General features: G+C 49.5%; 1 protein-coding gene across 3 annotated transcripts; it reads left to right on the top strand.

Moving 5' to 3' along the window:
* The first annotated feature begins 473 nt into the window (after positions 1-473).
* On the top strand, positions 474-24,227 carry FBXO17 (F-box protein 17). 3 transcript variants are annotated; one of them, XM_058529280.1, is made up of 8 exons: positions 474-682; positions 11,751-11,960; positions 14,330-14,467; positions 17,957-18,322; positions 19,019-19,130; positions 21,328-21,423; positions 22,171-22,306; positions 23,683-24,227. In XM_058529280.1, exons 4-8 carry the CDS (start codon positions 17,974-17,976, stop codon positions 23,824-23,826), a joined length of 837 nt encoding a protein of 278 aa, XP_058385263.1. In that variant the 5' UTR covers positions 474-682; positions 11,751-11,960; positions 14,330-14,467; positions 17,957-17,973; the 3' UTR covers positions 23,827-24,227. The 3 variants fall into 3 exon arrangements, with proteins under 3 accessions (XP_058385263.1, XP_058385262.1, XP_058385264.1); XM_058529279.1 differs by lacking the exon at positions 11,751-11,960; XM_058529281.1 differs by lacking the exon at positions 11,751-11,960 and having other exon boundaries at positions 474-698.
* The last annotated feature ends 199 nt before the right edge of the window (positions 24,228-24,426 follow it).

Below are 24,426 nucleotides of genomic sequence, written 5' to 3'. Positions count from 1 at the left end.
GGTTGTCGTTGCCGCAGAGAAGTAAGTGTGGCAGAGAGGCTCAACTTAAGAACCGGCCGGGCTTCTGAGGCTCTAGGGATACAAAGTAAATTCGAGAAAATTCTCTGGGAGGAACTTTTATCCAGGGTTTCAGACCAGGTCAGGTCACAGCCAAGCCGTGAACCAGCGGAGAGCAGATGGTGGGGAGATGTTTTGAACGGCGGAGGCGGCTGCAGGCAGAAGGCCGGGATGGGAAAGAAACACAGGATTTGGGGGTCCGGGGAGCTAGGACGGTTCCCACGACAGGAGGCTCCTGGAGGTGGAGCTCGCCCAGAGGAGGTGCCTGGGGTGGGTCTCAGATCGCGGGGCGCGGGGGCAGCAGGGAACCACGTGGGGACAGTGAGGGCTGTCCACGGGGCGGGCCCCCAGATCCCGGAGCGCGGGGCTGGCCGCCTCCCCGCCCGCCTCGTGGCAGCTGGGCCCGGCCAGGCGCCCGCAGCCCCCCCGGGTCCCGCCCGCCCGGAGGAGGGCCGGCTCCCCCGCCGCCCGCAGGATCCCAGAGCCCGGCGTCAGCCAGCACGGAGAGGACCGCGGGTCCGGGGCTCCCTGGGCGGCGCCGATCCCGGGGAGCCCCCCGGCTGCCTCCCAGAGCGCGGTGGGGAAGGGGATCTTTGCCCGCCGCCGCCTCCAAGCGGGCCGCCAGGTGAGCGCCGGGACAGGTAGGGACTCAGATCGGGACCCGTGTCCCGTCCCCACTCGCAGCTGGGGGTTCCCGGGAAGGATTTCTGCTCCAGGCCCTGCCCGGAGGGGCGGGTCCCGGAGCCCTGTACCCCGCAGCCCTTCCCGGGCCTCCCGTCCCGGGCTGCCCGTGCCATCCTCTGCCCCTCCAAGTCCAGAGTTAGCCCCAGATCCCAGTGGAGGGCTTTGCTTTTAAAACCTGCCCCCTAACGTCCACGCCTCTCCACCCGCTGCTGATCCGTGAGGCCACCATTAAATCAGTCCCTCCAAGCAGACCGACCGACACGTGTCCACGGCGGCCGCTGAAGGGCCCGGCCACTTTCCGCCAGTTCTGCTTTTGTTTCTGCTGCCTGCAGCCCCCTCCCAAAATCTGTCCCTCAGCAGTCTTCCAGCGCCGGTTCTCGATTTAGCGACTTGGGCACAGTGTGTTTTTAGCTGCGGCAGCTCCTCCCAGTTTGTTCCAAGTAAACTTTTGCAGTGTCCAGTAATATTTTTTAACGCTCCCTATCTTGTTCCTTCAACTTTAGACAGCATCTGTTTTCTCCCTATTTTGAAAGACTGCACTATTACGAACTTTTAAATAACTTTTAACAATGTCTCTGTAACACACAAGAACAAAAGACAGATAGGACAAAGTTTGCATGAAAAATAACAGTCCTTTAAACAACAGCTCTGGCCCCGCAGCCAGTTAAAATGTTTTGTAATTAAATTACTTGTCAGAAACAGCCCAAGTAATTTGTGATCTGTGGTGCCTCGTTTTAAACCTTTTCTGCTTTTTATTTCTCTGATAGTTACTTCCAAATATTTAAAGCAAATTCTTGGATTCTTATTAGTCGATCAACTTTTACACAATGTCTATTAATCCCTTGCTAAAAATAGACGGAGACAGCTTTCTTCATCTCCACAGTCTCCCTCCTCCCTACACAATCACATTCCTTTTAGCTTCTCTACTGGTTACTTATTTAAATACTGGTTATTTTTTTATCCAATCAAGTTACACATATGGTTCACAAATCAAATAGAAATGAGAGTGCCTTATTTTTTTTCTATGATAAAAGTAATATAATCTCCTTAAGGATGTGGAAAAGACAAGGGCAGTGTTTCAGATTAAAAGAGATTAGGGAGGGCCAGGCCTGATGGCCTAATGGTTAATGTTTGGCGGGCTCCCCTTTGGCTGCCTGGGTTCAGTTCCCAGTCGAGGAACCACACTGCTCCTCTGTCAGCAGCCATGTGTGGCGGCGGCTCATACAGAAAAACTAGAAGGACCTACAACTAGAATATACAACTCTGTGCTGGGGCTTCGGGGAGGGAAAAACAAAAAAAGAGATTAGGGAAACATGACCCCCTACAGGAGTGTGTGAGCCCCCGACCTCATCAGGAAGAAACAGCTACCAAAGACTTTCTTGGGACAATGGGGAAAATTGTTCACGGGCTGGGTATGAGATGGCAGAATGGATTTCTCTTAGTGGTGTTAAGAGGTAATGTAGGCCCCATGGCTTGGCGGTTAAGTGCGCACACTCCGCTGCTGGCGGCCCGGGTTCGGATCCCGAGCGCTCACCGACTCACTGCTTCTCCGGCCATGCTGAGGCCGCGTCCCACATACAGCAACTAGAAGGACGTGCAGCTATGACATACAACTATCTACTGGGGCTTTGAGGGGGAAAATAAATAAATAAATAAAATTATTTAAAAAAAAAAGTGGTAATGTACACCTATAGAGGCCCTTATTCCTCCTTAGAAGATGCATGTGGAAGTATTTAAGTGTTCATCAAAATAGCTGACATTAACCGCTAATCATAGTAACAACAGTCGCAGTGACAGCTAGCGTTTGTTGAGGGCCAGGCCTTCATCTCTTAAGTTTCCCACCACCATGAGAGGTGGGAGTTAGAGGTCCACAGTGTCTTATCCAAAACTCTTGGGGCTGGATGCATTTGGGAATCCAGCCTTTTTGAATATTAGGCAAGTCCAGTGGAACCCATTCTGTACATGACGAGACCCCCAGTGGTGGCTGGGGAGCATCGGTACTGAACATATTAATATTTCTTCAGTGAAATGCCTGTTCATACCCAGGGGGATAAACAAAACCTCACACCAGCTCCAGTCAGCTCTGCCACCACATGGGTCTGGCAAGGACTTTCGGTTTTCAGAGCTTGTGGATTTGGGGATTATAGAGAAGAGAAGTGGACCTGACATCTCCCATTTTCCAGAGGGGACATCTCACACTTAGAAAGAAAGACTTTTTGCCCAAGATTATGAAAAAGTTCGAGTTAGGGCTTTGGGCTGTCACCATTAATTCCCCAAACCAGTGTCCCTCGCTAGCCCTGTGATGCCCTCTCGCCCAGAAATATGGGTGCTGCCTCCTGGGAGTGAGACAATGCACGGGAAGACTTTCCCAGAGTGCCCAGCACAATGAAAGCACTCCAGAAATGTGAATTATTTGCACCAAGATGCAATTAGACTCTTTTCTTCTTTGGCTTAAGTAATCGTGGTGTTTATTGATAGCATTAATTTTTTTTTAATTGTGAAATATAAGATCCATACAGAAAAATATGTAAACAGTTAAGAAATAATTATACATTTACCCATGTAATCAGCACCCAGGTCAACAACGAGAACGTTGCCAGCCCCCAGATGCTTCCCTGTGTGCTCTGTCTGGTTAAAACTCTCCCTCCCCCAGAGGGAGCCACCGTCCTGACTTTCATGATATTCATGTCCCTACTCTGCTTTTCTTTTTTTTTTTTTTTTGTGAGTAAGATCAGCCCTGAGCTAACATCCATGCTAATTCTCCTCTTTTTGCTGAGGAAGACCGGCTCTGAGCTAACATCTATTGCCAATCCTCCTCCTTTTTTTCTTTTTCCCCCCAAAGCCCCAGTAGATAGTTGTATGTCATAGCTGCACATCCTTCTAGTTGCTGTATGTGGGACGCGGCCTCAGCATGGCTGGAGAAGCGGTGCGTGGTTCGCGCCCGGGATCCGAACCCCGGCCGCCAGCAGCGGAGCACGCGCACTTAACCGCTAAGCCACGGGGCCGGCCCTCTGCTTTTCTTTATACGGTTTTAGTACCTATGTGTGCATCTGTAAATAACATTGATTAGTTTAGCCTGTGTGTGAACTTGCTAAGAGTAGAACCATTGACGTGATGGTTTAATAATGCATCATCCAAATCAGAAAATTTTGGAAGTAATAGAAGTCACTGTTGATAATTACCCTAACTACCCCAGGACCATAGGTGTAGCCAGGATTGCCCCAGCACCCCAGGCTGTCCGGTTGTCCTGGAATCACACTCCAGGTGACTTGTTGTGCCTGGCATCTTTCACCCAAAATTATGCTCTCGAGGTTCATTCATGCTGTCGTGGGCACTTGTAGTTAACTCCTTTTTATTGCTAGGTAATATTTCATTCTATTACTACATTTATTTATACATCCTACAGTGGATGCGCATCTGGGTCATTTCCAGGCTGGAGCTGTTAGGAACAATGCTGTCAGGAATATTCTAGAATGTGTTTCCTGGGGTCAATTTGCTGGGTCAGGCATGTTTTCAACTTTGGTAAAAAATGCCCAACTAGTTTCCAAAGTGGTTATACCAACTTGTCCTGCCACCAGGAGTGTATGTGAGTTCTTATTGACAGTGTTTTAAGTAAATTATGGTGACATTGCACTGGTTGGTTGGTTTATTTAAAAAAAAAAGCATATTCTTTATTTTTTTATTTTATTTTTTTTCCCCAAAGCCCCAGTAGATAGTTGTATGTTGTAGTTGCACATCCTTCTAGTTGCTGAATGTGGGACGTGGCCTCAGCATGGCCAGAGAAACGGTGCGTCGGTGCACGCCCGGGATCCCAACCCAGGCTGCCAGTAGCGAAGCGCACGCTCTTAACTGCTAAGCCACGGGGCCGGCCCAAAAAGCATATTCTTTATTACACATGATGTTCATTACGTTTAAATTAGAATATGCCAAAAGCTGAAGTAGCTTCCCCTCCACTTCTCCCACGCTGTGGCCCAGAGGGCAGTTGGGTAACTGAGAGGGTGATGACAATGAAATGACAGAGAAGTAGAGAGAGAAATCCAGAATCATCTATCACTGTCTGCTATGAACGATGGTATTTAGCCCCCTGTGTATTCTGCTGCTTCAGCACTCCAGCAATGTATTTTCTTTCTTTTTTTTTTTTTGGTGAGGAAGATAGGCCCTGAGCTAACATCTATGCCAATCTCCCTCCACTTTGCATATGGGACGCCACCACAGCATGGCTTGATGAGTGGTGTGTAGGTGCGCACCCGGGATCCAAACCTGCGAACCCCGGGCCACTGAAGCAGAGCCCTCGAACTTAACCACTACGCCACCGGGCTGGCCTCATCCAGCAATTTTTAATAATTGTACTGTTTGGTGTTTATTTCTTATTTACCTTTGTAAGTTTAAATTTTATGCTTCACTTCTGTTTTTTCTTCTGGCAGCTTTTGATTCCCATGAAATGAAGTAGGTGAGCAGAGCATCTTGGCTTCCCCTCCCCCACCTTTCCTTTCCTGTCTTCTGTCAGTTGTGCATGTACTTTCACGCTGTCAGGGTTGATAACGTCTACAGTCTATTCTGTTGCCGTAAGGAACACGCTTAAGTCTTACCTGCTCTACCTGTCAAGTCTGTGCTTTTTTTTTTGATAGCAAGCAATAAAGCTGTAATTTACATATGAAATTCAGCACTTTTAAGTGTACCATTCAGTGATTTTTAGGGAATTTACAGAGTTGTGCAGCATCACTACAGTTTTAGAGCACTTCTGTCACCTCCAAAATATCCCTTGTGCCTATTTGTGGTCACTCTCTGTTCCCATGCACACCCCAGGCAACTACTAATCTTTCTATATCTTTAGATATGTCTTTTCAGGATGTTTCATATAAATACATCATACAATACGAGGTCCTTTGTGTCTGGCCTCTTTCACTTAGCATACTGTTTGGGGGTTTATTCGCAATGTAGCATGTACCAGGACTTCATTCCTTTTATTGCTGAGCAGTATTCCCTCATGTGGATATACCACATTTTGTTTATGCATTCACCAGTTGATGGACATTTGGGTTTTTCCAAATATATAATGCTGCTATGAACAGTGCAATCAAGTCTTTATGTGGCCGTATATTTTCATTTCTCTTAGGTAGATAGTCTAGTAGTAGAATTGCTGGGTTTCATGGTAAGTTTATGTGTAAGTTTTTTTTTAATGTTCGACTTTTAAGGAAATTGCCTAACTGTTTTCCAAAGTGGCTGTACCATTTTACATTTCCTACAGCGACGTGAAGTTTCCAGTTTCTCTAGGTCCTCGCCAATCTTTAAACAATAGCCATTCTAGGAGGCATGAAGTGGTGTCTCAGTGTGATCTTAATTTGCACTTCCTTAATGACTAATGATGTTGAGCATCTTTTCATGTGCTTATTAGTCACTTGTATATCTTTTTTGGTGAAATAGCTATTCAAATCTTTTGTCTATTTTTTTAAATTGGTTTGTCTTATTATTGAATGTTAAATGTTCTTTATATATTCGGGATACAAATCCTTTATCAGATATATGATTTGTGAATATTTTATGCCAATCTGTAGCTTGTCTTTTCATTTTCTTAGTGATGTCTTTTGAAGTGCAAAAGTTTTAAATTTTGATGATGTTTAATTAATCCATTCATTTCTTTTAGGAATCATACTTGTAGTGTTGTATGTAAGAAATCTTTGCCTAACCCAAGATCATGAGATTTTCTGCTGTTTTCTTCTAAAATTTTTATAGCTTTAACGCTTACGTTTAGGTCTGTGATTCATTTTGAGTTGATATTTGTGAATGGTGCCAGGTAAAGGCCTAAATTCACCTTTTAGCATGTAGATTTCCCAGCACTATTTGTTAAAAAGACAATCTTTATTCTAAGAGATCAGATCTTAAATGTTCTCACCACAAAAAAGAAATGATAATTATCTGACGAGCTAGAGGTGTTAAAAACAAAATTCAACTGAGTAAATTTGGAGATCTAATTGGCTTTATTAAATGATATATGAATCTGGCATCATCTCATCCCACAAGCAGAGAGATACTCAGAGGAGTTACACAAAATGGAAGATTTTTATAGAAAGGAGGGTGGGGCAAAGAAGTCATTAGCAAAAGGAAAATGAAAGTTCATTGGAGGAAAATAAGAGTTCAGAGTGACAACGGCTTCTCATTGGCTGAGCTGTGGCATTTTCCATTGGCTGGGCTTGTTGCTGGGCAAGAAGAAAATCTTCCTTCTTCCTGCCAGGGTAGTAAGATAGAGACCCTGTTGGAGATACAAGGCACATCTCTTCCTGTTTGGGGTAATTGATCAGGAGAGCTCCCTCTCTAGGCCTTCCAGACTCCAATTTTAGTTGAGGTTTTCTGTATTAATTTTTACAGTGCTGTTAGCTAATGCTACAGTTGTAATCATTATTGCAATATATAAGTATCAAATCAACACATTATACACCTTAAATTTATACAATGTTACATGTCAATTATGTCTCAAAAAAAAAAAAAGACAATCTTTTTCCCATGAAAACCAATGAATAGGGCTCCTATACAGAGAATGCCCCTAGCCTTCAGGTCAAATGGATTCCTTTTTCTTGTACTTTGTCAAGTGGACATAACATGGGTACAGTTTAGTGTATATCATGTTTGGACCATGACTTTCTTAAACAGCTTTTTGTTTTTCCTGAAGTTTCTCATTGCTTTAATTTTTTCCTTTTGAGAGAAGCATTTTCCTGTTTCTAACTTATCCAATCTATTTCTTGGAATTTTTTTTCTTGTTGAAGACATTCTTCCTTACATAGTATCCCCTCCTTGTCTTGTCTTGAATATCTTCTCAAATCTAAGTGTACCCAGGACCAGCTACGTAATTTGCTAGGCCTAATGCAAAATGAAAACGTGGGCTCCTTATTCAAAAATTATTAAGAATTTCAAGTTGGCAACCACAGAGCATTAAAACAAGCATGGAGGGGCTGGCCTGGTGGCATAGTGGTTAAATTCGCACACTCCATTTCGGCGGCCTGGGGTTCACAGGTTCAGATCTCAGGCGAGGACCTCTGTACCACTTATCAAGCCATGCTGTGGCAGGCGTCCCACATATAAAGTAGAGGAAGATGGGCACGGATGTTAGCTCAGGGCCAATCTTCCTCAGCAAAAAAAAAAAAACAAGCATGGACCCCTTCTAAGTGTGGGACCACGTGCGACTGCACGGGTCTCACGCCGGTGAAGTCTGACACCGGCCCTGAGCGTAGCTATTAGGGTTTTTCTTTTCCTTGACGTTCTTTGGGCCCTCTGAGTTGTCCCTCTGTCCTCTAGGGTCACTTTGCTCTAGCTCTGCCTGTTTACCTTAGTGCTTCTCTTTTAGGCTGCTAGTTTTCTTCAAGCGTCTGGTGGTCCTCGCTCGTCCAGTCACACTTGCAGACAAACAAGGGGCTGGGTAACTTTTTTTAAGTAACTGGTATGAGATTTGGGGCTGTTATACACACAGTCCTGCTTTCCCACTGGCCTCTTTGTCCGGTTGAAGAGGTGACTGAGAACTCTGTTTGGGGGCAGCCCTTGTTAGTGTTAGCACGGAGGAAACCAGCCTTTGCTAGGAGCTCACTCCCAGATGCCAGAATGGGTTGGGCTACACTCAGCAACACCAGCAGCCTGGCACTTCCCAGACACTTCGTACAATTTCTTTTATGTTTTAATTCTTTTGCTGAGGAAGATTGGCCCTGAGCTAACACTTGTTGCCAATCTTTCTCTTTTTGCTGAGGAAGATTAGCCCTGAGCTAGCATCTGTGCCCATCTTCCTCTATTTTGTATGTGGATTGCCCCACAGCATAGCCACCGACAAGTGGCATATGTCCGTGCCTGGGAACCGAACCCAGGCCGACAAAGCGGAGCATGCCGAAGTTAACTACTAGGCCATAGGGCCAGCCCCGCAAATAATTTCAAAGAGCAAAGAATTTTAATCTTGTCTTACTGATGATTTTTATGTAACCATTCGTTGCAGGTTAGAAACAACCCAGACACTACAGTTCAAGAGCAAACAGTTAAAATTAATAAGGGAGACTGTCAGGTAGAGGAAAATCTCCCAAAGGCATGAAAAGGAAGCCATTCTGTCTAAAATGAAAAAGATTGACAATGCCAGGTGCTGGCAACCACAGATCTCTTACATTGTTGATGGGAAAGCAAATGGCACGATCAGGCTGGAAAACCACTGGGTATTTTCTTGTTCAGTGAAGTATACACTTACCATAGGATCCAAGAGTCCCACTCCCGGGTATTTAATCATGAGAAATGAAAACATATGTCCACATAAACGCCCGTGCAGGAATATTTATAGTGGCTTTATTTTACTAGCCCTGACCTGGAACAACCCAAGTGTCCATCGTGGTGAGTGTATAAACAGACTGTGGTTTACCTGTTCAATGGAATCCTACTTAGCGGTAAAAAGGAATGACTCCTGACTGATACCTGCAACAATGTGGATGAATCAGGCAGACGTTATGCTGCAAGGAAAGAAGACACAGGGAGCACATACTATTGGTATCAGTCAGGTCCAGTCAGGAGGCTGAAGCCACACAGTCATTTGAAGGGAGAATGTTTAATATACAGAATTATTCATTATAGCATGGAGTTACAGCAAGAGGGATAAGCTACTAAGAAATAAAGAGAACGCTAAAGAACATAGAAAGAGATATAAGGAGCAGCCACCACCCCTAAGATCCAAGATAGAGAGCTCTAGAAAGATGACAGCCCCAGAGACCCTGATCTCCTTGGAGAATGCTTGGCCGCGGCAGTGGCTCACTAAGGGCGCCCTGCTAGGAAGCCACCTGAGGTGGGCGCCAGGGGATGTTGCTGGCCGCAGGGTGCTGCTGACCGCCAGACGCTGGAGAAGCGTGCACCCTGCAGGAGCCGGCCCGGAGAGGCTGTCCGCCCCGGGGAAGCCAGTCTGGAAGCTGGAAGCAAAACCCCGTCCTCCCGCAACGACTCTCTGGCTCCCCCTACTGGAAAAACTTACCATAGCGGGCGGAGGAAAAAGATTTAAAGGGCCAAACTCCTATTTCGCAACGTGGAGCTGTGAGGTAGTAAGTTCATAAGTGGCAGACTGTAAGACTCCGTTGATTAGGAAATCTAGAAAAGCAAACTCGAATTTAGAGTGGCAGAAAGCAGATTAGTGGCTGCCTGGAGGTGGAGGTAGGGGTCGACTGGGAAGGGGTAAACCTTTTGCAGTGATAGAAAAGTTCCGTCTTGGTTGTGGTGATGGGTACACGTTGTATACAGGTGTTAAAACCCAAATTGTACACTCGAAATGTGTGCGTTTTACTGGATGTAAATTATACATCAATAAAGGTAATTTTTTTAAAGGTACCCATTCTGGGAATCAGGGCTCATGTGCGATTATAAATGGAAAGACGCACGCGTGCACGCATAGCAGAAATGCACCCCGAATCCCACCCCCGAGATCCCGCAGCTTACCCTGGTGAATATCTCCCCATGGGGCGGTGTCGAGATAGTTTCTGGCACTGGTGGTGGCTTGCTCACTTATTCTCCTCTAGGGGTTCAAGGTCAACACGGGTGCTGTGGGCAGCTGGCCGGGTTGACAGGGGGCAGTGAGGTGCACGTGTGCCCACTCCTCCCTCCTTTTGTCCCCCTCCCCAAGGTGAACCCACAGAGGGCTCCTCATCTTAGGTTCCTAATTCTTTCAGATGATCAATTCCTCCTCCTAAGAGCTAAACCCTATTAGTTGTTTTATTACTATTGGTCTTTTTTTTTTTCTCCCTGAGGAAGATTGTCCCTGAGCTAACATCTGTGCCAATATTCCTCCATTTTGTATGTGGGTTGCCGCCACAGCATGGCTGACGAGTGCTGTAGGTCAGCACCTGGGATCGGAACCCGAGAACCCGGGCCACTGAAGCAGAGTGTGCCAAACTTAACCACTAGGCTAGAGGGCCGGCCCCTACCGTTGAATCTTATTCTTTGAGTCCTGAGCATAGCTTAGGGACATTTCTCCTTCACTGCTCACATCGACTTTGAGGTAGAGCAAGAGTTATCCCCATATTGCAGACAAGAAAACTGAGGCTCAGAGGTCAGCGATACCTCTAAGAGACGGCCTGCCCAGAAAGAGGCAGAACCAGGATTTGAACCCAGATCATGTGCCGCCATAGGGAGAACTCAGACCACGACCTATCCTGCTGGGGGTAGCAGCCCGGGGTCCGGGACACCCTCGGATGCTCCCTGCCCTCAGCAGAAGTGTCCTAAGAGGCATTACAGATACTGAATCTTTGACAGTGGGGCCTTTTCTTCCCCCATGATTGTATTATGAAAATTTTCAAGCACACAGAAAAGTTGAAATAATTTTACAGTGAATAAATACTGGCTCCTAAGAAGGGGAGACAATAATAATACCCACATTTCTTTAGCCTGATACTGAAATACTACTATTCATAGTAACAGTTTGTTCACCGGATCAGTGGCATAGTGGTTAAGTTCACACGCTCCACTTCTGTGGCCCGGGTTTGCAGGTTCAGATCCCAGGCACAGACCTACACCACTCATCACCCATGCTGTGGTGGCATCCCGCATACAAAATAGAGGAAGGTTGGCACAGATGTTAGCTCAGGGACGATCTTCCTCAAGGAAAAAGAGGAAGATTGGCAACAGATGTGAGCTCAGGGCGAGTCTTCCTTAGCAAACAAAAAAGTTAAAAAAAAAGTAGTAGTTTGTTCCAAATTCATAAAATAAAACAAAAAGTTACTGAAATGACATTTCAAGTACAAAAATGTCTAAATATCACAGCAAGTAAAAACATACATTTATAAATATATAAGGGTTACATATAAGTTATTCTAATCTGTTATTAGCTGATAAAATTGATAAAAATAACTTCAAAATCAATTGAAATAAAATTGCTAAAATTAATAAAGATAAAATTAGCAAAAATTAATGAATAAAATTAATAAAAACAACACTGTATAAAATGAAGACAGTTTAATGGATCATGAGCCTTGAAAATGAAATTATATTATTTGATCTTTTGAGTGTAGACTCTGGAAAAAGTACGCTCAGCTGGAGAGACCACGGGGAGATAGAGAAATGCCCGAGGAACCCCCAGCTGTTTGAGTCTCCCCGGTCCCAGGTGACAGACTTGGAGTGAATCAGTCTTCAGTGCCAGCCCCCGTCTGCCACTGTCCGAGGGCCACTGCATGTGATCTGCTAAGAACTGCTCAGCAGGGGCCGGCCCAGTGGTGTAGTGGGTAAGTTCTCGCACTCCGCTTCAGCAGCCCAGGGTTCGTGGGTTCGGATCCCAGGCACGGACCTACACTGCTCATCAAGCCGTGCTGAGGCAGTGTCCCACGTACAAAATGGAGGAAGATGGGCACAGATGTTAGCTCAGGGCCAATCTTCCTCACCAAAAAACAAAAATAGTAATATCTTTTGTTCGATGACTTTTAGGAGAGCTTTTTGGACATCTTTTTGTTTCTTTCCATAGACTACCATCTTTGTTTTTATTGTTGTTATCGTTCTTAGTAAACCTTTTCTAGAAAGTGCTCAAACCGCACAGCCTGATGAATTTTTACAAATGAGCACACACATGTAGCCAGCTCTCAGATCGAGAAGCAGAAGGAAAAAAAAAGCTTTCTAAATGAGTATACCTCTGCCCGGTTTGAAATTGTAATGCTGCCTGAAATTCTCTTGGCAGAGAATGTTCTGTTGTTCTTCAGTACATATATTCATCAGGAAATGAATCATCGAGTCATTGATCACAATCTCAGGCTGCAAAAGATTCCAGATTTTTAAATAAAATGAAATAAAGATATTATACCACTAAAAATACCCATAGTCAGAATAGCTAAAACATGGAAGCTCCCTGTGCCCATCAGCAGGTGAGCGGATAAACAAAATGTGGTATATCCATACAGTGGAATGTTATTCAGCCTTAAAAAGGAAGGAAATTCTGACACGGACTACACCATGGATGTTACACTAAATGAAATAAGCCAGTCACAAAAAGACAAATACTGTATGATTCCTCATATGAGTTACGTAGAGTAGTCAAAGTCATAGAGACAGAAAGTAGAATGGCGGCAGGAGGGAAGGGGTAATGGTGAATTATTGTTTTACGAGATGAAAAGGGTTCTGGAGATGGATGGTGGTGATGGTAGCACAACATTATAAATATATTTAATACCACTGAGCTGTCCACTTACAAATGGTTAAGATGGTAAATTCTGTTACGTGAATTTTACCACAATTTTAAAAAATGGAGGAAAAAAGAGAAAGAATTAGTCCCATAGAACAGTCAACAAGTAAAAAAGATTTCTGATTATATAAAAAAAACAAAAACCGGTAGTCAGTACTTTAAAACAGCATGATTTAAAAACCAACCAACCAAAAAAAAAAAAAATGCTATTCCTGAATTACATTTACTAGGCTCAAAGGAGATAAATATTTTTCGCCCCAAATCACACAGATGGGAAATGGATAGAGTCAGGATTTGAACCCAGATGGGTCTTCGTCTACAGTCGGGCATCCGTTGTTTCTTCTCTTTTGGCATGCGGGGTGGGACAGTCCTTTGTGGTGGTACCCGCCCCACAAAATGCAGGTCGCTGAGCGTCGTTATGTTTAGCTAGTGCTGAATAACAGACCACTCAAAACTTAGTGACTTAAAACAATAACTATTGTTTTATTATTATTTTTTGTGGCTCTGGGGGTTGACTGGGCTCAGCTAAGCAGCTCTTAGGGGCCCCCACGCAGATGCCCTCAGACAGTGGCAGACGGGGGCTGGTCATCTGAAGGCTGAATCAGTCCTACGTCTAGCACCTGGGATGGGGGGCTCAAACAGCTGGGGCTCCCCAGGCATTCCCCCTCTGTCTCCATTTGGGCTCTCCAGAATGATGACTTCAGGGCAGGTAGCCTTAAGGGGTGACTCAGGCAGTGGTATGCAGGACCGGCTTGCACCGGCTGGTGAGAGCAGATTGTGGGCAAATCTTTCCAACTCCACAGTTCAAGGACTTCACATCAGTAACTTGCAATCAGCCGTGGTGGGTGTATTTACACCACAGAAATCAGTAAACGCTGCAAACCCAGACTCTTTTTCTTTTCCCCCAGAGAGCTAGTTGTTAAACACTGAGCAGCACACCACTGGGCTCGGGGCTCCCAAGGCACACATTCCGAGACTGCCAGGCAGAGGCTGTCTCCTCTGTTACCTCCCAGCCTCGGGAATCCCGTAGCTTTGTCACTTCTGCGGGGCTCTGAAAGTGGAAGCAGTCACAGAGGCCTGCCTGTGTCAAGGGGAGGGGTGTGGCCTCACTTCTTAATGGTCCTGGCAGAGCACGTCAGGTAGGTTATGTTGTTATAGCCATTCGGGAAGATACGGTCTGCATAGCATCGTGGGTCCCTGGAAACTGAATACCAGTAGCATCCCCAGTCACTGTGACCACCAATAATAACCTCCTCCCAAACGCACACACATTCCCAAACACCCTGGCAGCAGGAATTGCCGTGTGTTACGGGTCCCATACGACCCAGCCAGTAGTTGGGACTCAGCCGTGTGGACGTGGTGACTATGAGGCACCTCGGGGCCCGCAGCGGAGCATCCTAAACAAGCGTTTTGTATACCCAGGGCTCATAAAGGTACAGCACTTGAAGGTCCTTACTCCTTGGTGAAGTCTGGCTGCCCCGTTGTGTGAGGGGACCACCCCCAGCTCCAGAGGACCCCTGCTTGCACATTCCTAAAGAGAGCCCACCCGGCTACACTCTGGTGAGTTTCACGTCCATGCCAGGCACGCTGGTGGACTTGCTTGTAAATTGCAGCTAATTATTAATGCAACTGACAACCACCTGGGGCAAAGCACACTCTAGTCTCGAAACCCTGTCTCCACAACCTCAGTCACTCTGCAATGGAGGCGACGCTCTGCAGCGTCAGGCTTTCTGCCATTTCCACAGATCACTTGCCGATACAGGCTTTCTTCTTAACGAGACCTTAATCAATTTGTTTAAAAATAATGACAGCTGACATGAATCGGGCACTTACTGGCTTTAGATAACATAACAAGCAATAGATCGTTGAAGCCTCTTAACCCGGGGCCACCTCCAAGGATGGTTTTGGCCATTAAAATGAGATAATGGGATTCGGTGAGATGATCTATCTCAAATGCTCGGCGCAGTGGCTTAATAAGGGCTCCATAAATGTCACCAGATGAAAATATCATAGTTTGAGGGTTGCTTGTCATTTTTTTTATGATGTGTAATAATAAGGGCAACTGACATAATTTAGTGTTTAAGATTAAATTAATATCACTTTTATGTATGAGACACTAGCAGTTTTTTTTAAAAGTGCCTTACAAATATTAACTTGTTTCATCCTCACAACAACCCTAGGGAGTAGGTACTGTTAACATCCTCGTTTTCAGAAGGGGAAACTGAGGCACAAAGAGATTAGTGACTTGCCCTTGGTCATATAACTAGCAAGAGGCATAGCTGGGACTTGAACCCAGGCTGGCTGGATCCAGGCGTGCAGCTTTCAGGACGAGGCTGTTCCGCCAGATGGGGAAATGAAATGAGTTTTGCACTAGATCTTGACCTGATCGCCGAGTTCTTGTTAAATAAAAGTATTTCGCCTCCCTATGCCTCAGTCCTCATCTGTGCAGTGGGTTTCTGGTGTGATGCTTTGTTCATTCACTTAACATCTCTTTGCTGAACAATTATTATATGTCAGGCTCTCGTGTGGACACTGCAGTTTTCAGTATGCAAAAGAAACAACAGTTCTGCCCTAGTGATGGTTACAGTGTGGGCTGGTCGTGAGGCCCTGAAATTGTAAATAAGGTGGCCGGGGAAGGTCTCATGGAGAGGTTGACATTTGAGCAAAGATTTGAAGGAAGTACGGGGGTAAGCAAAGAAATCCTCTGGATCCAGGTGGAGGAAACAGCCTGTGCAAAGGCCCTGAGGTATGGAGGCTGGTGTGGCTAGGGCAGAGTGAGTGAGGGGCAGATGAGGGCAGGGAGGTGATGGGGGCAGATCGTGTGAGACCTTGTGGGCCACAGTGAGGACTTGGCCTTTTACCCTGAGTGAGATGGAGCCACCGGAGTGTTCTGAGCAGGGAGGGACGGGACCTGACTCAGGTGTGCACAGCTGACCTGGCTGCCTGTGAGGAACAGACAGTTGGGGAGAGAAGCAGGGAGACAGTGATGGTCCAGGTGAGAGGTGATGAGAATGGATGAGATCCCCAAGGGAGTGAGTGTTGGTGGAGAATAGAGGAGGTTCAAAGACCAGTCCCTGATATCGCGAGATCAGAGGGAGGAGGAAAGAACAGCCAAGGAGACTGACTAGGAGCCACCAAGCAGACAGGAGGGAACCAGAGGGGCGTGGTGGCGCAGAGCCAAGAGCAGAGGGAGCAACCCCACTGTGCCAGGTGCTGCTGACACTCCAGCGAGGTGAGGCCTGAACAGGGACCATGGACTCAGCACCACAGGGGTCATTGGTGACGTTGACATTTCAGGGTAGGGAAGCGGGGCAAAGCCTGAATGGAGAAGGTTTAAGAGAGAACAGGAGTAGAAAATATGGAGGCAGTGAGCGTAGACGACTTTTTTGAGAAGTTTTACTATAAAGAGGAGAAAAGAAATGAGACCACAGCTGGGAGGGGAGGTGCAGTCAAGAGAGGGTTTGTTTTCAGACGAGAGAGATGACACTGTGTGGCTGCCGGGAATGATCCAGTGCAGAGGGGGCAACTGTGAGACCAGAGCCTGGAGTGAGACCAGGACTGGGAGGGTGGGAGCAGGCCCGGAGCGCAGGGTTGACGGACACAGGGGCGGTCACGGGGGAAAGCGCAGGCGCAGGCCTGTGTGGGCGCAGGGCAGGCGGGTGGGAGACGGGGCGGTGGGGCCTATGGAAGTTCACTTCTGTCGCTGTATTTTTTCTGCAAAATAACAAGCAAGGGGAGAGTGAAGAGGTGGAAGGATGTGTGATGGGTTAGGGGACAGGGAAGAAGGTGTGAAATAGTTATTCATAGAGAGGAAGAGCCAGCGCATAAGGGGAATGTAATCTGATTGCCAGGCAGCATTAGGGGTACGCTTGAAGGTCAAGTTCACAACCTTGAAGTGAGACCAGCCGGTGGAGTTGTGTGTTGTTCTTCAGCCACTTTAAATTGTGTGGGACAGGCACAGGGTAGATGCAGGGCTGCATTTAACCAGGATCATGTGTAGGAGGAAGCCAGAGGAGGCCAGGTTGTATGCGAAAAAAACAAGGAATTTAAGCTGGGTAAGGAAGAAATGAGGACTCGACGGGGTGAGGGGCCTGACAACGAGGTAGGGACAAAGGATGGGAGCTCACACTGGGTTGGAAGGATGGTGGGGGTCTAGGGCCCTGGGGGGTGATGGGTGGAGAGATGCCTGGGATTGGGGTTCTGAAGAGGCTGTGGTTATTAAGACAAGGTCTAGGTGCCACCATGGGAGGGAGGGGCTGAGAGGAGAGCAGGTCAGGGAACAGAGAGCCGGGCGGCAGATGGAAGGATCACCTAATGGATGTGAAACCACAGACAATGTTGATCAGAGCAGCCTGAGTGGCGCTGAGCCTGGAGCTAACATCACGGAGAAGTGAGCAGCAGCGATGTGGGTCAGCAGATGATGCACAAGGTGGGGTAGTACACGATCTACTCTGATGAGGAGGTTCGTAGCTGGGGAGCTTGGGAAGCATGGAGGGAGAATGGTCTGGAAGCAGCACCAAGGAGCAGGGAGATTTACCCACTTGGAAGGGCCACAGGAGAGCTGGGTTCTGGTTAGAGCAAGAAAGGGACAAGAATGTCCAGGTGAAGAGATTGAGGAATAGATTATGCTGAAGACCGGTGATGAGTTCCAAAGGACCGAGGAGTTGGGACAGGTTGGGTGATGAGGGTGACAATGGTTTCCTCCCCGGTGGGTTTTTCTCAGGGGTCTTCAGTGTGCTTATGGTCATATATAAAGTGCTTAGCCGGACACAAGTGCGCTGGCCAGGGATGGAAGCCGTGGTTAGCAGTCCCGGTGGGGTCGTGGACAGGCCAGGGGCTCCTTGCTCCATGGGGAAGGATGGGGAGAAACCGATGGCCCTCCGGAGCCAGGTGGCAGGAACTTGGCGCCCGGTTTTCGCGGCCGTGGCAGTCCCCCGGTTGCCCATGTACCTGGTGGAGTCACGGTCAAGCCGCAGGGGGCTTGCGTCCTGGGAGGAGAGGTGGTGGGAGGCCAGACTGCCCTGACCCGCCGCCCCTCTCGACCTGCAGGACTCCGGCGGCCGGAGATGGGCGCCCGGCCCTCGCGGCGGCGGCTGCCCGCGGACCCGCCCATAGCCTTGGACGCGCTGCCCCCGGAGCTGCTCGTGCAGGTGCTGAGCCACGTGCCGCCGCGCGCGCTGGTGACGCGCTGCCGCGCAGTGTGCCGCGCCTGGCGCGACGTGGTGGACGGGCCCACCGTGTGGCTGCTGCAGCTGGCCCGCGACCGCAGCGCCGAGGGCCGCGCACTCTACGCGGCGGCCCAGCGCTGCCCGCCCAACGGCGAGGAAGAGGAGGAGTTCCCGCTCTGCGCCCTGGCGCGCTACTGTCTGCGCGCGCCCCTCGGCCGCAACCTCATCTTCAACTCCTGCGGAGAGCGTGGGTGCCGGGGGCGGGCCTAACCCAGGGGGCGTGACAGAGGGCGGAGTCTATAGAGGGGCGTGGCCATGGTGAAGGCGCCAGGGGCGGGGCCGGGGCCGGGAGCCAGGGGGCGTGGTCGAGGAAAGATGCGCTTGGGAAACTGAGTGGGCGAGGCCAGGGAGCGGCTGGGAAAGAGACGGACTGGGTAGGAGGAGCCAGGGGCTGTGGGCAGCGGAGGGAGACGAAATGCGGTTGACACCGAGCAGGAGGAGCCAGGGGGCGGGGCCGTGACCGGAATGGCGCGATGCTGAGACAGTAGGCTCGGTGGGCGTGGCTAAAGAGGGAGGAGCCAGGGGAGAACTGGGGGGAAGCCGATTGGGTGCTGGTGGGGGCGGAGCTTGCATAGAAATATAAGATCGCGTTGAGAGGCCGTGGGGATAGGCTGACAGTGGGCGGGGCCAAGGAAGGAGGGGCCAGGGGGCTGTGATAGTAGAGGAGGGGGCCATGGTGGAAGGAGCCCCGGGGCGGAGCCGAGTGGGGCCGAGGGGAAGCTGAGTGGATGGGTATGGCTGAGTGACGTGGCCGTGAGGTGGAACCAGGAATGCAGTCAGCTGGGAGGGAGGAGCTGCTGGGCGGGGCTCATTGGGAGGTGGCGGGCTCTGCGGGCGAGCTGGCAGGCGAATCCCTTGTGTTCAAGCCTGTTGTATCCCACAGAGGGCTTCAGAGGCTGGGAGGTGGAGCACGGCGGGAACGGCTGGGCCGTGGAAAAAAACCTGACACTGGTGCCGGGGGCTCCTTCCCAGACCTGCTTCGTGACTTCTTTCGAGTGAGTGGCCCTTGATCCGTGGGGCAAAGGCCCCGAGGAGGGAGGGGGACCCTACCCCACTGTCCTCCTCCTCACCCTCACCCACCTCCACCCTCTTTCGCCCTCATTCATTTATTCAGGCAGTCAATCAACAAATATTTGTTGAGGGCCTGCCCGGTACCAGGCACTGTTTTATATGCCAGAGATACAAGGAAAATCCGGAAAGATCAGGAATCTGCTCTTTTCTCATTCGCATTTTAGGTGTAGGGTGGGGGAAGACATTAAACACATAACCAGTAAAATAACAACAACAACATAACAAACATTTAGTGGACTTACTCTATGCCAGATGCTTTACATATAACTCTTTTTTTTAAATAATTTTATTTATTTATTTTTTTCCCCAAAGCCCCAGTAGATAGTTGTATGTCATAGCTGCACATCCTTCTAGTTGCTGTATGTGGGACGCGGCCTCAGCATGGCCGGAGAAGCGGTGTGTTGGTGCGCGCCCGGGATCGAACCCCGGGCCGCCAGCAGCGGAGCACTAGCACTTAACCGCTAAGCCACAGGGCCGGCCCACATATAACTCTTTTAATCCTGGCAACAACCCTGTGACATAGAGACTCTTATTATCTCCACTTTATAATAAGAAACTGAGGCACAGAGGGTAACCAACATCTTCTAAATGGTGGAGCTGGGATTTGAACCCAGTAATCTGGCTCCAGAGCTTCTGATTGTATAAATACTATGAAGCCATCAGAACCGTTTGATTGGTCAGTTGATTCTCTTTATCCTCATACCCCACACCCACTTTCCTTGTCCTCTCCCACCATGGTCAACCATTCTCATGTGGCATTGTCCAGCTTTCTAGTAGTTGCCAGTATATTAGGGGTGAAGTGATATCTCATTGCTGTTTTAATTTGCATGTTTTGATTTCCTAATAATTAAACATCTCTTCATATGCTTGTTAGCTTTTTGGATTCCGTCTTTTGTAAATTGCCTGTTTATATTTTCTATTAGGGTTGATGTCTTATTCTTGTTGATATACAGGAATTCCTTGTATATTCTAGATGTCAGTCCCTTGTCCATCCTAAACATTGTGGAAATCTCCCACTCGCCATCTGTATTAACTGCTTCTGTGGTGTTCTTTGTTGTTATTTTCATATGATCAAATTCATCTCTCTCTTTTTTTTGCTTTAGAATTTTTGAAATTTTCTTCAAAAAATCCTTTCCCACCCTTAGATCCTAACAATATTCTCTTATACTCTCTTCTAGTACCCTCATAGTTGTACCTTTCACATTTAGATTTAATCCACCGCTGAATGTGGTGTTAGGAAGGATCCAGTTTTCCCCTCTCCATATATTGAGCCAGTTTTCCCAACAGCATCTTCTAAAGAATCCATCCATTCCCCACAGAATGGCGGGGCCGCCTCTATCATTTATGAAATTCCCCTACATTCCTAGGTCTGTCCCCGAACATTCTGCTCTGTTGGTCAATTTATCACTTCCTCCAAATTGACCAATTGTCGGTCAATTTATCACTTCCTCCACCAGTACCACAGTATTTCTATTATTATGGCACACTCAGATTAGGGGGGGAGGACTGTTTACAAAGGTGTAGGCAGACCACAAGGGATACTGCAGGACCCCCCGGGCTAGTAACAGTGGGGGAAGGTCATTACTACCCCTAGATCTGACAGGGGTAAGTTATTGGAACAGAAGACAGAGAAGGCCGTGAGGAGAGGGCATGAGGAGCTGTGAAGGGACACAGCAGTCTACAGTTCCCTTCGGAGGGAGCCAGGAGGATAAATACCCTGATTTTACTCTCTTTTCTCCTTTCTTTCTCCTGCTGGAGCTTCCCACTGCTGACCCAACAGGAAGTGGAGGGTAAGGGAGATACAAGCAATACGGCCTCAGACCTGGGCCCCCGAAATTGAAGAGGCCCCAGAATTCCCCACTCATTGTAGGCCTCCATTGGTACTCATGTCCCGGTCCCCACAAATATCAGGGGCAGGCTTGCACAGAGGTCAGCCTCCTGGAGGCCAGAGCAGGGTGGAGAATGGTGGAAGGGATCTGAGAGCCCAGCCCCTGACGCATCGTGTCCGGTAGAGCAAACCCTGAGGGGCTGCTTTAGACAGGGCTGTGGGGGGCTTCTTGGAGGAGGTGATTTCTGGGCTGTGACTGTCTGCCCCACCCCCCGGCCATCTCCCCTTCGCAGATGGTGCTTCAAGAGGCAGCTTGTAGACTTGGTGATGGAGGGGGTGTGGCAGGAGCTGCTGGACAGCGCCCAGATCGAGATCTGTGTGGCCGACTGGTGAGTGAAGAATGGTGACCTGCCCCGGGGCATCAAGGGTGGTGGCAGCGGTTCTGCAGACGGGGTTCCTTTCACGCCCCCATCAACCCCAGGGGGGGCTGGCCACTGTCACTGTGCCCCCTTCGTAGTGAGGCTGCTAGAGGGGAAGCGATGCTCTCATAGGAGCAGAGCCAGGGAGGGGCGGAGCCTTGGTGAGCCCAGAACCCCCACTCCCACCCTCTTCCCAGCAGGCCCCAGGGTTGCTGACTTGGGGACCACTGCCTGGCTTGGCTTGGTCTGAAACAGAACAGCCCCTCTCACCCCCTCCACCCCCATAGTCGGCAACTCAACGCTGACCCTAAGGGCCTGTGGATGCCCAAGGCCTCAGAATGGCTGGGAGCACGCTCCTGAGAGGGCAGAGTGGGGATGGGGGCGCTGGCCGGCCTCAGAGCCTGCGGGCCTAACACAAGCCCCCTCCTCTCCAGAGCACCCAGGTTGTCCCCAAAGCATTTGGGCTCTTCCTTCTCCACAGAAAATCCGGTTTCTTCCCTGGGACTCTGGCTCCTCCCCAGAGCCGTGGCCACCCCAGAGCATCGGATTCCTACTCCCTCAGGCTCCTCCCCGGAACACCCAGGCTCCTCCTCCCCCAGGTTGTGGTTCCTCCCCAGAGCACCATACTCCGCCCCCCACACACGCATCTGACCCAAAGCCTCCGGCATCTGCCCCTGGGAGGGTGGCGGGGGCATCACGGCTCACCGCCCCCGGCAGGTGGGGCGCCCGAGAGAACTGCGGCTGCGTCTACCGGCTCCGGGTCCGCCTCCTGGACGTGTACGAAAACGAAGTGGTCAAGTTCTCGGCCTCGCCCAACCCGGTCCTTCAGTGGACGGAGAGAGGCTGCCGACAGGTGGGTCCGGACCGCCTTCCAGGCCGCCCCTGAGCTGCCCAGAGGCACGCCCAGCCTCGCCCTCTGCTCTGTGGCCCTTCTCAGCTCTCCTCGCCGCGGGATGTCCGTAATAATAACCGCTGACAATCCCCAGCCCTTATCACACCCCAGGCCCTGTTCCGAGTTGTCCCTACTGATTCATTTCATTAGCACAACAGCCTAGTTGTTCAACATACATTTATTGAGCACCTAGTGTATACTGGGCACTGCTGGGATGCAGCAGTGAACCAAAGTCCTTGCTCTGTGCCCATTCTAGAGTTGGGGAAACTGAGGCACGGGACTGGCCCAAAGTCACACTGCAGTGTGCAGGGCCTGACACAAGCCCAGGCTGGCTCCCGAGCATTAGCCGTCACGATCACCACACCCCAGTTATCAAAGTAACCTTTGGGGATCTTGTTTCCACTCCTCATCTCCTCCCCCCACCCCCCATCATGCAGACACAGCATCCAGAAAGATCCCAATAAAAAGTGAGTCAGATCACACGTTCCCCTGCTTGTGACCCTCCCATGGCTACATCTCAGAGTAAAAGCCAAGTCCCATCACGCAGCTATGGGAAGGAGGGAAGTCCGGGTCCACGGAGGATCCTTGTGCCAAATGAAGGAATCCGGGCACAAAAGGCCATATGGTGTGACCACATTTATATGAAATGTCCGGAATAAGCAAAGCCAGAGACACAGAAAGCAGACAGATTAGTGGTTGCCAGGGGCCGAGAGGAAGGGAGGAATTAGAAGTGACGGCTAATGGACTCAGCGTTTTTTCCTGGGGTGATGGAAATGTTCCAGAATTAGATAGTGGTGATGGTTGCATAACGTTGTGAATATACTAAAAACCTCTAAATTGTACTGTTTAAAATGGTGCATTTTATGTTAGGTGAATTTTATCTCAATAAAAAAATTACAAAAGATGAAAAAGCCTGAAGCCAAAGTTCCACAAGGCCCCCCACGGTCTGCCTGTTTCCTCCCTGACCCCGTCTCCTACTTCTCCCCATGCTCTGCTCCAGGCACGCTGCCACCTCAGGGCCTTTACACTGACTGTTCCTCTGTCTGGAACAGTCTTCCTCCAGATTCCCCCATGGTTCCCTCCCCTCCTTCAGGTCTCTGCTCAGATGTCACCTCAGGGGGGCCTTTGCTTATTCACTTTACGACGCCACCCTCCCGCAGAATTCCCTCTGCCTCTTCCCCATCACCTCCAGTGCCTGGTCCCCTGCTAGACTGTCAGCTTGACCAGGGCGAGCTCTTTTTGCTGCTTCTTCACTGCTGTCTCCCCGGCGCCTAGAGCAGGCCTGGTCTCTACTCAGTGGGGGGAGCATCTCACCCTCTCGCTCTCCTCCCCTGCAGGTCTCCCACATCTTCACCAACTTCGGCAAGGGCATCCGCTACGTGTCCTTCGAGCAGTACGGGAGGGACACGCGTTCCTGGGTGGGGCACTACGGCGCCCTCGTGACTCACTCCAGCGTGCGGGTCAGGATCCGCCTGCCCTAGCCTGCCAGCCCGCTCGGCCTTCCAGGACGCACCGCCCTCAGCCAGACATCGCCATCAGTCAAAGGCGGCCGGGAGCCAGAGGATGCCCTGGGACAGTGGGGGGTCCCCTGTGGCCTGTTCCCGGCAGCCCCCAGTGAACCCCACGCTGTGCGGGAAACCAAGGATCCAGCCAGGCTGCTCACATCTCCCCAGCTTCCCCGGTGGGGGGGTCAAAGAATAACTCAGAGACGTTTACTGTGCCTGCAGATTGCTTTCCCACGTGTGTGGAGGCCAGTTAGTAAACCGAGTCAAAAACAAAGGCCAAACCAGGATTAATGATAGAGGGGGACTCTCCGGGAAATGTGGGGCCAGTGACTCTCAGCGGCGTGTTTTTGGGGTAAGCTGATCGCTGGCAGGGACCAGAGGTCAGTCAAGCAGTTTGTCCTTAAGGGGACCACCAGGGACATCAGAGGGACCCTTTCTGTTGTTTTGGGGAGTCTCGGGTTCAGCTGTGGGGCCCGTGCAGCCTCCTCCAGCGCTGCCCATCAGCATCTTCCCTTTGGGCCAGACTGGCACCGTGTCTCTCAGAATTCCTGAGGCCCAGTCCCTGCTGACCCCTGA

This window comes from Diceros bicornis, chromosome 34 (genome assembly GCF_020826845.1).
Source record: "Diceros bicornis minor isolate mBicDic1 chromosome 34, mDicBic1.mat.cur, whole genome shotgun sequence".
Classification (NCBI taxonomy): domain Eukaryota; kingdom Metazoa; phylum Chordata; class Mammalia; order Perissodactyla; family Rhinocerotidae; genus Diceros; species Diceros bicornis.
The sequence above is the reverse complement of the archived record's forward strand: the minus strand, read 5'-3'. Positions and strand labels throughout refer to the sequence as shown.